The 11,271-nt window shown below is 61.5% G+C and overlaps 1 protein-coding gene across 4 annotated transcripts in view; it reads left to right on the top strand.

Annotated features, from left to right (window-relative positions):
• The first annotated feature begins 3,145 nt into the window (after nucleotides 1-3,145).
• Nucleotides 3,146-11,271, top strand: part of FGFR1 (fibroblast growth factor receptor 1) — a 35,369-nt gene continuing 27,243 nt past the window's right edge. For all 4 annotated transcript variants that reach the window (XM_058820211.1, XM_058820210.1, XM_058820209.1 and 1 more), the window contains exons 1-2: nucleotides 3,146-3,360; nucleotides 9,254-9,449. In XM_058820211.1, the coding sequence (XP_058676194.1) occupies nucleotides 9,359-9,449 (91 nt within the window). In that variant the 5' untranslated portion in view covers nucleotides 3,146-3,360; nucleotides 9,254-9,358. The remainder of the gene's footprint in view (nucleotides 3,361-9,253; nucleotides 9,450-11,271) is intronic.

The raw sequence follows: 11,271 nt of genomic DNA, 5'->3' as shown, positions 1-11,271 counted from the left end.
TTAGGACAGAGGGTGACACGGGCACAGCCTGCCCTTGGTGCTGGCTCCCATCTGGGGACACGCGGGCGTGTCCTGCCCCATCCCCATGCCCAGCCGGGTTCCTGTGAGCGCGAATGCACACATGTGCACACTCAGCTGAGCCCCACGGGGCTGGGGCACGTCCCACACGTGTGTGTGTGTGTGTGTGTGTGTGTGTGTGTGTGTGAGCTCTGCTCTGCTCTGCTCTGCTCTGCTCTGCTGGCCGGGCAGCTGCCTGCCAGGAGCCCCGCACCCTGATGGGCTCCAGCCCTTTCAGGGAGAGACGGAGCTGACAAAGTCTTTGTCAGTCAGATCTGTCAGGGAAAGCTCTTTGTTCTTCAGCATTTGCTCTTGCCTCCCCCCCCCCCCCCCCGCCTCTCCAAACCTAAACTAGATGCATCTGCTTTTGTTTTCTAAATGCAGAATTAGGGGCTGAAAGGAGCCCCTTTGTAGTGGGGAGGAGGAGAGAGCGAGCTGCACATCTTTCACGGGGAAGGCAAGGTCAGGGGGGGAGCCGCTCTATTGTGCGGGGCCTCTCCTCTGCCGGCTCAGCCCTTTCTGTGCCCCCTCTTCACAGTCCGGTTCCCGCTGCAACCTCGCTGGGGACGAGGGGGAGCCGGCCCGGTGGGATGGGGAGGGCTCAGCTTTGCCCGTGATGGATTTGGGGAGGGGGCTCAGCTTTGCTTGGGGTGGATTTGGGGAGGGGGCTCAGCTTTGCCCGTGATGGATTTGGGGAGGGGGCTCAGCTCTGCTGTGATGGATTTGGGGAGGGGGCTCAGCTCTGCTGTGATGGATTTGGGGAGGGGGCTCAGCTTTGCCCGTGATGGATTTGGGGAGGGGGCTCAGCTCTGCTGTGATGGATTTGGGGAGGGCTCAGCTCTGCTGTGATGGATTTGGGGAGGGGGCTCAGCTCTGCTGGGATGGATTCTGCTGCTTCCGATGCCGCAGCTGGGAACCGGCATGTGGAGGCAGCAGATGGGGAGGAGGAGGAGGATGATGAAGGACACCCCGTAGCCTTGGGTGGCAAGTGGAGGCGGGCAGCACTGAGTGTGCAGGAGGGGGTGCATGTGTGCACACGTGTGTGTGACACCCTGCAGGGCTGTGTGTGACATCCTGAGGGACTCTGTGTGTGTGACACCCTGCAGGGACACAGCTAGGACACCCTGAGAAACCGTGTGTGACACCCTGAAGGGTCCCTGTCCATCCTGAAGGACTTGCTCGTGCACAGCTCATGCCACCACATGGTGACAGCTCATGGTCACTTCTGTGCTGAGCCCCAACATGATGCTGAGCCAGATCCTTGAGCCTCCTGGGAGCAGGGGGTGGTTTTCCCCATTTTCTGCCATTTCCAAGCACCTTTATTGATAAAGGCCCAAGAACTTGTGCCCTGTTGATGAAATCATGCAGAAAACCATGCCAAAGGACCAGCAGCCACAGAGGCTGTCCATCATGAGTGCAGCCCTGTTTTGGAGCCAGCATAGAAAAGGCTGGGACAGATGCCCAGTGGGAGTGATGGATAGCAAAGTCCATCAGGTTGGGTCCCTCAGCAGCCTTGGAACCTTTACCCAAAGCTCCTGGGCAGTGAGGAAGGCAGCGCTGGGGATGGGGTGACTGCACCCTAAATGTACCTTGGGTGAGTTGCGCATGTGTGAGTTGTGCATTGAAACACTTCCCATCTCCAGCTTGCTGGGAGAACATCCCAGCAGGTGTGTTACCTTCCCCCCTTCTCCCTGCCCACAAATCTGTCAAATCTGAAAGGGAAATGTTCCGCAGGTCTTGGCATGGGGAGCTGAACGGGTGCCTGAAGCAGGAGGAGGCCGCTCCTGGGGATGGATGCCCAGCATTTGGTTCAAATCTACCACCAGTGACTGACAGGGCTAATTCAGCCTGTCCTCTTCCCTCTTATAACTTAATCACTTGCACATTGCCTCGGCAGCTCTTTCCCTGCTGTCTGGAGACGTCTTCATCCCAGGATGCCCTGACTTGGACTCGTGGCTGCTCCCACAGTGCTTCCTGCATGGAGGCTGAGTGCCCTGAACCACCCTGAGCCAGGCCAGCTTTGGGGGAGCTCATCTGAGTGCCCTGCACCACCCTGAGCCAGGCCAGCTTTGGGGGAGCTCATCTGAGTGCCCTGCACCACCCTGAGCCACTCCAGCTTTGGGGGAGCTCATCTGAGTGTCCGGCACCACCCTGAGCCAGTCCAGCTTTGGGGGAGCTCATCTGAGTGCCCTGCACCACCCTGAGCCAGTCCAGCTTTGGGGGAGCTCATCTGAGTGCCCTGCACCATCCTGAGCCAGTCCAGGTTTGAGAGGAGCTCATCTGAGTGCCCTGCACCACCCTGAGCCAGGCCAGCTTTGGGGGAGCTCATCTGAGTGCCCAAACTTCCATGCTGGGGAGCACAGAATTCAGGCCGAGCTCGCTGGTGTGATAATATCCCACTCTGCCTTTTGGCTTGGGGGCTGAGTGTGGCCCCAGCTGGGACTAAGCCAAAAGTGCCTGTTCAGAGTTTTGGGGAGCTCTGTGTTAGAGCTGCCACGTTCCTGCTCCAAACCTCGGTGAAAGCAGCTGGGTAGGGCAGGGGCTGCAGCACCAGCTCTCCACAAACCCCTCAGCAGCTGGCACTGACTGGCAGGGTTATGTTTTCCTGTGTAAAAGGGCTCCTGGGAGGACTTGGGGCTGATTTGGGACTCTTTAAACATCCGCCTTGCCCTGCAGAGGGGCTGGCTGGGGGGCTCCAGGCTGCCCAGAGCTCTGCTCACCCTGCTGCCTCCAGAGCGGGTATTGCACAGGATAATGGGGGTGCAGGCAGGCCCCCCACCCCAAACTGCACCCGCGGGGCCTGAAGCTCCCCTGGGGCCAGCAAGAGCCACAGGGAAAAGGTGCAGAGGTGAGGGGAGCATCACGGCCAGCATCCTGCGCTGCCTTCGGGGCGCAAAACCCCGGGCATGTCCGGAATGGCCCCGGGGTCTGCAGTTGGGGGGGGCGCTCCGGCTGTGACTACAAGCCCCATCAGGCCGCTGAGGAGGAGGAGGAAGGCGGAGGAGGAGCCGCGGCGGCCGGCGGGGCGGTGCGGGAGCGCCTTAGTTCGGCGGCGGCGGGCGCTCGGCGGGACGCGGCGGGCGGGCAGCGGCAGCGGCGGCGTCGGGGCGGCCGCGCCTTCGGGAGCGCGTCCGGCAGCGGCTCCGGGAGCGCCTCCCGCCGCCTCCGCCGGCCCGGCCGCACCGGGGCTGCCATGGGGCGGCCGCTGTGAGCGCGGCGGCGGCGGGGCTGCGCCTCTCGCCCCGGCCGGGGCTCCCTCCCCTCCATTGTTCCCGGGAGCGGCGGCTCCGCGCCGGGGCTCCGGTGAGTAACGGCCGCGGGGGGCGGCACGGACACGGCGGGCGTCGCTTTGTGCCCGGGGCGCTCGGGCGGGGGACGGGACCGAACCCCCCCCCCCCCCCCAGGTGCGCCTCGTTGTCCCGGCGGGGCGGCTGGACGGGGGGGGCTCCGCATTGAGGGACCGGGGGGTTTGCGGGGCCCCGGGGCCGTTCCCGGGACGGCAGCGGTTTGGGATCGGCAGAACCGAGACTGGAACCGCCCCCGCCGTCCCGGCCCCCAAAGCCCTCCCGGCCGCGGGGCAGCCTGGCGGGAATCGGGGGGCGTTTTCCGAGCCGCCGCCTGGCCCCTTCTTCCCGAAAAGTACCTGAGCGGGAGCCTTGCGGCTTCCAGGGGGGAAAAAAATGGAGAAGAAGGAGCTGGATTTGGTTGTGGTTTAGTTTTGGGATGCCGGGGCGGGCAGCGGGAATGGAGGCGCTGGGATAACGCCGTCCCGGGGCTGGTGCTTCCCTTTGTGTGTGCACGCCGGTGGGGCTCCCGGAGCCCGGCACAGCGCGGGGATGCGGCGGCTCCGGGAACCGCTCGTCCGCCCACGGGAGTGCGGGGAGGCGACACCTGCGGTGGCCCTGGGCACCCGGGGGGCATCGGCTGCAGAGCGGTTTGGTTGTGGTTTTTGCGGGTTCTGGGGCCGGCAGACACGGCCTCGTGTGCGGACGGAGCAGAGCGTGTCCGCGTTCAGGTGATGCCGGGCTGCCTCGCCGTCCCCTCTGTGCCCGGCTTGCTGCCCCGTGTCCCGGATCGGGCGGGCCGGGGCTGCTCCGTGCCCGGCAATGTTTGAACCCAAGCGGTTCAGTGAGCCCAGGGCAGGTGGAGGCGGCGATTTGGGTGCCAGGATGGATGCTGGATGCCAGCACAGGCAGAGCCCCCCCGTGCCAGGATGGATGCTGGATGCCAGCACAGGCAGAGCCCCCCCGTGCCAGGATGGATGCTGGATGCCAGCACAGGCAGAGCCCCCCCCGTGCCAGGATGGATGCTGGATGCCAGCACAGGCAGAGCCCCCCCGTGCCAGGATGGATGCTGGATGCCAGCACAGGCAGACCCCCCACCCGTGCCAGGATGGATGCTGGATGCCAGCACAGGCAGAGCCCCCCCGCCGCAGGAGCGTGGGCCCTGCAGCCCCCTGCTCTGGCTAGCAGCCATCTTCCCCACTCAGGAGCACTTCCTCCCTTAATCCCTGTGCTGGCTGGCATGCACTGCTGCCTTTTCCTTGTGTTGCTGCGAGAGGATTAAAATAAATCGCCCCTGCCCCGGCAGGGTGCAGGCACGAGTGAAGGCGGCCGGCGGGAGCTGAGTCTGGGCTGTTGCACACACGAGGTGCCTTCCCTGGCCTCACCAGTACCAGAGCTGAGCTGCAGCTCCCTCTTTATTTACCCACCTAAAAACATAACCTGAGCCAGGAGCCCTATTGTCTTCAGCCCCAGGTGGAGCCCCCCAAATCCTGGCTGCTGGAAGGGGCTACTTGCAGATGCTCATCCCGTCCTGAAAATCCAACTTTCTGCCCCTTTGGGCATGACAGCAAATGTGTGTCCTTCCCCTCCCGATGGCTTTCCTTGCATCCTGAAAATCCAACTTTCTGCCCCTTTGGGCATGACAGCAAATGTGTGTCCTTCCCCTCCCGATGGCTTTCCTTGCATCCTGAAAATCCAACTTTCTGCCCCTTTGGGCATGACAGCAAATGTGTGTCCTTCCCCTCCCGATGGCTTTCCTTGCATCCTGAAAATCCAACTTTCTGCCCCTTTGGGCGTGACGGCAAATGTGTGTCCTTCCCCTCCCCATGGCTTTCCTTGGAGGAGTGCACTGTAGTGAAGACCCCATCCAGCTCCCTCCGAGGCTGGGTAATGGGTTTCTGTCCCTGCCTGGGATGGCAGGCTGTGATCGTGTCCCAGTGTCACTCTCCTTGTGCAGTCTCCTCCCAAAGCAGTCAGGGAGACCATCCCAGTATAGATTTTTGGGTACCAGTAATTGTTCTGTAGATGTGAAACTCAAGTCTTTGGGTGGGGAGGGACCCCTGAGCATGAGGATGCTTCTAGAACTGCGATGGTTTTGTGGAGATCTGTGGGTGAGGCTGGGCCTTTCCCTGTCCTTCCTGCCCCACATCTCAGGCTCTCCCACCACTGCATTCCAGCCCACAGCTCAGTGCTGGAGGTGCCCCTGGTAGCCCTGAAGTCCTGGCGGCCAGCTGGGAAGGGTTAACATGCTCTTTATGCTGCACAGTTGGATATTTATTTTTCCAAGCATGTGTCTGCTTTAAGCATTACAGTTTTCCCCTACAGTTCCATGTGCAGTTGTGTTTGCTTTTTATTTCAGCAAATACTTGGTTCTTGACCTGAGCCACAGGTTGGGGGCACGGAGCACTGGGCAAGGGAAAGGTTTCACTCCTGCCACCCACAGATTGTGCCTTTGGCGTGTCCTCCTTCCCCAAGGGCAGCTGGATTTGGGCTGCTTTTGTTGTGCTTCAGAGGAAAAGGAGCCTCTTTTCATGTGCTTTGGAGCTGAGGGGTGTCCGTGCCAGGCAGGGTGGTCTGCTGGCAGTCAGCACCTCCCCTCCTGAGGGACAGGGACCGTGCCTGCTTGGGCACAGTGTGCCACCTCCAGCTCCTGATGCTGTGCAGACCCAGGAGCTGAGCTCAGACTCTTCTCCCCGTTGCATTTGGCCTGTCCCTGTGCTTTCCCTGCCTGCTGTGCTACCCACTGGTGCCAAGGCATTCGCGGTGAATGCCTCAGGCCAGCAGGGAGGCAGAGGAAAGGAAGCAGAGCCCCCAGCCCCAGCGAGCCCGTGGCAAAGTCTCAGGGATCAGATCGGGGCTCCCCTGCAGCTATCACAGCATTGCAGGGCTCCAAGCCTGGCTGTCCACCCTGCTCCTGTGTTTGGCACCTGAGATGCATTCCAGAGATGGACACGACAGCAAGGGGCTTCCCCACTCAGAACCACTCAGCTCAGAGCCACGGGGTGCATCTGCTGTGCAAGTGGGAAAGTCCAGTCCGTGCCACGTCCCTGGGACAGCTCAGCCCTGTGACTCAGGGCTGTGGGAGATGTGAGGAGTGAAAGTGCAGCCCCCTGAGGACGGCAGGGGGACAGGTTGCACAAGACTCCTCATGGACACGCTGGAGTGCAGAGGCAGTGTGAGAACATCTATCCTGGCACACAGGGAGTGTGTGCCCCTGGAGGGTGCAGGGATGGGCACAGGGCTGTCCATCACCACTCTGAAATAGCTCCGTGGGTGTAATGGCTGGTGGTAATTGCAGTTTTGGAGGCAGGTCTCCGAGGGGCACTTAGCCCTGGCTCCTCTCTAGCTGCTTCTGTTTTTAGTTGTTTGAATCCACCCCGCAGCAGTAAATTGCAGTGTGCTGGGGTCACGGGGAGTGGGGATGGTGCCCAGAGACCCACCCTGCCCGAGCTGCCATCCTCCAGAGCAAATGGTTTCCTGTTGGGATTTATATAAAAGCTGGATAAACACGGAAAAGAGCCATGCTGGTGTTTGCACAGGTAGGAGTGCTCTCCCCACTTCCTTGGGACACCAAGGAGTCATGAAGGGCAGGTGTCTTGGGGTTCCCCAGTGTTCCCTTTTCCCTTGGGAAGGGGGAAAAGGTCTGTGCTGCCTCTCTGAGCACTGAGATTCCCTCGGGTGCTGCTGAACCTGTCCAGAAGGAGCAATCCCAGCCCTGCTGTTCTCCAGCAAAGCCATGGCTGCTGCTCCCTCCCTCGCTGCCCTGGGAAGCCGACCATCTCTGTGTGCTCTTGCTGGGTGCTGGCACCCTTCCCTCTGTTCCTCCCTCCCTGCAGTGACCCTCTGAGGCACGGCACAGCTCCGTGCTGCCGAGCCGTCCCTACGCCATGGAAATATCCCGCTGTCAAGCCCCTGAATCAGCTGGAAGGCGCCCGCTCCGAGGTGTATCTGGAGAAGGGCTCTGCTGTGCGCGAGCCAGCACTGACTCATTTGTCAGGAACTGGAGGCACTGGGCTCTCCTCCATCCCTCCATCCCTCCCCTCGGCGCGGGGCCGGCTCGGGAGGCCCACGCAGACGCTCCGCATTAGGGCATGTTCCGGGGAGCATGTGCTGCCCATAAACAAAGCCACCGAGAGACAGAAAATAATTTCCAGAAATACCAAAGGCTTTTTTTTTTATCCCCCCCCCCCCCCACCGCCACCTCCTCCCTGAAAGAATTCCGCCTCCCCTTTCCAAACCCTGATAAATCCTGAACATTCAATAACTATTTCCAAGCACTACCTGGTGCCTGGGAGCGCTGGTGTTGGAGATAACGCCGGTGTTTGCTGGGTGCCCTTTTCCCTGCCCGGCTCCTTGTGTCAATAATTTGGGTCCCAAATACTCCTGTGCCAGCCAGAGCTGTTGGGCATGAAGGAGGCAGCTGGAGCCCCCACAGCTACACCCCAGCTGGGTTTCCTTTGGGTGCAGAGGCTTTTTGGAGGATCTCTGGGAGTCGTGGCTGCTCAGCCCATCGTTGAGGAAAAGCCAGGCTCAGGGAGCGCAAGATCTCACACTGGAGCAGGAGAGGTAGAGCTCCATGGAGCGAGTGCGTGGGGAGGATGAGTAGCAGTTTATTACTCACTATGATTATTACTCACTGTTTTTAACAGTGTGTACTTCAGCCTGACGCCTGTTCCCGCAGCAGGTCGGGGACGGCGCAGCACACGGCAGCACGGGTGAGCTTGGGGTGTTCAGCAGGGGCCGAGGGGCCTGGAGGCACAGCTGTGCCCCAGGAGGTGCCATGGGGAAGGGTTTGTGGCATGGTATCCTGTCCTGTCCTTGTAATTGTCCCAGAGAGAGAGACAGCCACCGCTGGCAGCGGCGCCCTGGCCGGGGCCGTGCACGTTGAGCAATGGCTGGGCAGGATCTCCTCACAGAGCCCAGCGGGACCATCAGCCATGGCCAGCCTCGGGACCTCATCCCAGGCTGCTGCCGAGGTGCAGATGTGGCGCGGGGGTGGAGCACAGGGGCTCCTTCCCATCCCATCCGCCAGGCTCGGAGCAGTTGGCCGGGGGCGGCCGGGTTCGGGCTCCGGCGTCCCCTGGAACGTGTCTTGGAAGAGCTCCGTGCTGCTGGCAGGGATGGTCAGAGGGAAGGAGGAATGAGGGCCATGCAGGGCACGCCCCCACAGCACCCCGAGCCTCCCAGCTGTGCCAGAACCCAGCTCTGGAGCTGGCCTGGAAAGGGATGGGGACCTGAGCGTGAGAGCTGGCAGGGACGAGAGCGAGTTGCAGAGTTGGCCCTGGATGCCGGGGGATTTCTCCCCACAGAGCCACTTCAAAAACAGCTGTTGGTGGAAGGAGATGGGCTGCAGCTGGCTGACCCTGTGGCTCCAGGAAGGCCTCTCCAAGGGGTGGCTGCTGTGTGCCCTATGGATCCTATAGGGAATGGCAGGGGCTGGAGTTTGCAGTGAGAGCTGCTTTGCTACGGGTGGCGCAGCACAGACAGCATGAAATTTTGCTCTGGGTAAGGGATTTCCCTCAGTGAAGCCGTGGCTCAGCAACACCTGACAAAGTGCAGGAGGAGGAGAGCAGGAATCTCCCTTTCTTTAAGTGTCGTTAATGTTTCTCTCACCATTCTGGGAAATCTTGCTGCGCTCGGTTCTGCTTCGCCAGCGGTTTCACTCGTGACACATCAGCGCTTTTACGCGGGGAAACATAACCCTGCCAGTCAGTGCCAGCTCATGTCAGGCTGCTGAGGGGTCTGTGGGGACCTGCCACTGCAGTCTGAGGATGTCCCTTGATCGAGGATGTCCCTTGGTGCAGAGACATCCTGCTGTCTGCGCTGGATGCGGGAGGAACATCGCAAGCGCTGGATGGATGGTGGGATATGGGGGAGCTGGCCCTGCCTAACTCTGCTTTCCTCCTTCCCAGCTTGTAGGGGCTGCCAGCCCTGCGGAGACCCCCCTGCTCCCCCCAGGGCCCCCATGGAGGGGCAGTTGCAGAGCCCAGTCACCGAGCAGTAGCTGCAGCAGTGGGATGTGGACCTGGCGGTGCCTGATCCTTTGGGCTGTGCTGGTCGCAGCCGCGCTCTCCGCTGCCCGGCCGGCCCCCACCCTGCCCGAGCAAGGTAAGAGCATGGCCTGGTGCCCCCATTCCCTCCTTTGTGTTCCTCGTGGGTCACACAAGCTGCTTTTCTCTGCAGCTGTCCAGCTGTGGGGCCACCAGCACATCCACAGTGCCATGGTGGTGTCACCCGGGAGCTGGTGCCTCTGGGGACATGGCATGTGTTGTCCCCAAAGTGGTTTGTGTGGGCACAGCAGTGCCTGGGGACATTTTAAACCTGGAGAAAATTGTGGCAAACCCTGACCTGATGGTTTGGAGGACGGCACAGAGCCCTGGGGCTGTGTCCCCTGCTGGGGTCACTCCCTGTGACAATCTGTGACCCAGGGTGTGTATGAGGCTGCTCCCACCCTCTTGGCCCCACTGGGGTGACCCTGGGCTCACTAGTGAGGGTGAAGGTTTGGGTGCAAGGTACTGGTTCAGCTTTTTCCAGCTGGCAGTGCTAGGGGTGAATGTACCCCACAGAAACCCTCGGGATGCTCCGGGATTGCTCCCAGCTGGAAATGCCCAAGGTGGGGGCTCAAAGCTGGGGCTGGCTGATTTGTGCAGTCCAAATCTCTGCTCCAGCAGAGTGTGGGGCACCCCAAAGCTCAAGGATGGGCCAAGGGGGTCGCCTGGCCCTGGGCAGAACCTTGGGTTGAGTTTTTGCCAGCTGGCAGTGCTAGGGATGAGTGCACCCACAGAAACCCTCTGGTGTTGCTCCCAGCTGGAAATGCCCAAGGTGGGGGCTCAAAGCTGATTTGTGCAGTCCAAATCTCTGCTCCAGCAGAGTGTGGGGCACCCCAAGGCTCAGGGAAGGGCCAAAGGGGTCTCCTGTCCCTGGGCAGAGCCAGCCCTGGCAGAGAGCCCCGCTCCGGCGCCTCGGAGCCGCGGCGAGGCAGAGAATAACCAGAGCCGGCAGCGGGACCTCGACTCGCTCCTTTTGGTTCTAATTACCCAAGAATGTCTGCTCTGTGGGCACTGCTCTGCTTTTTAATACTCATTCCCCCTTCCCCCCAGCAGAACCCTGGGAGGCAGATTGCTGGTGTGGCCAGCATGGGGACAGCGCTGTGAGGTGCCCCAGGGTCCCCTCAGGGCTCAGGGTGGGAGCTGGCAGCCAACAAGTGCCCCCTCTGCAGCTGCCCCAGCCCCATGGGAGATGCTGGGTGATGCCAGGGTTGGTACCTCTGACTGGACCTGGTGCCAGGTCACTCCCTGCGAGGTGACACCCCAGAGCCAGGCACGGTCCCCGGGGAGCTGCAGCTCCAGAGAGGAGCCCGGGCAGAGCTTCACTGCCAGGCACCATTGCTGAGATTTTTCCACTGGCCTGCCTGCTCCCCGCATCTGTAAACAATGCGGTTGACAGTGGTAAACATGTTTTTCTCGGGAGATTGCTCTTCCTGGAAGAGGTTTCCTGGCAGTGTTTGGGGCAAGGATGGCTCTGTGCTGCCAGCAGAGCACCACCTGCAGCCCCACTGAGAAAAGGCTTGGGGTGTTCAGGCTGATGAAGCACAGGGGTGCGTGAGGAGCCCTGGAGGGTTTGGCGGTGGCAGTGGAGGAGGAGGAGGAGAGGCTGGAGAGGAGGGAGCTGGTTCCTTGCCAGCCTCATGCCAGGGCTAACAATAACCTCTGGAAACATTTCCCGACACGGTTCTCACCAGGGCAGCCCAATTAGTGCCACAGCAGGAGCCCGGCTGGGGCAGGATCCGTCCCTTGGCTCGGGAGCCGGCTGGTGGGAACAGAATGTTCCCAGCAGGACGTGTGGGATGGGAAGAGCCAGCGCTGGGCCAGGACCTGCAGCCACCAGCACCCTTCAGGGGCAGGCTCTGACCCCACCTCAGAGGTTTTGG

The sequence above is a fragment of the Ammospiza caudacuta genome, chromosome 26 (assembly GCF_027887145.1).
Source record: "Ammospiza caudacuta isolate bAmmCau1 chromosome 26, bAmmCau1.pri, whole genome shotgun sequence".
NCBI classification, from domain to species: Eukaryota; Metazoa; Chordata; class Aves; order Passeriformes; family Passerellidae; genus Ammospiza; species Ammospiza caudacuta.
The sequence above is the reverse complement of the archived record's forward strand: the minus strand, read 5'-3'. Positions and strand labels throughout refer to the sequence as shown.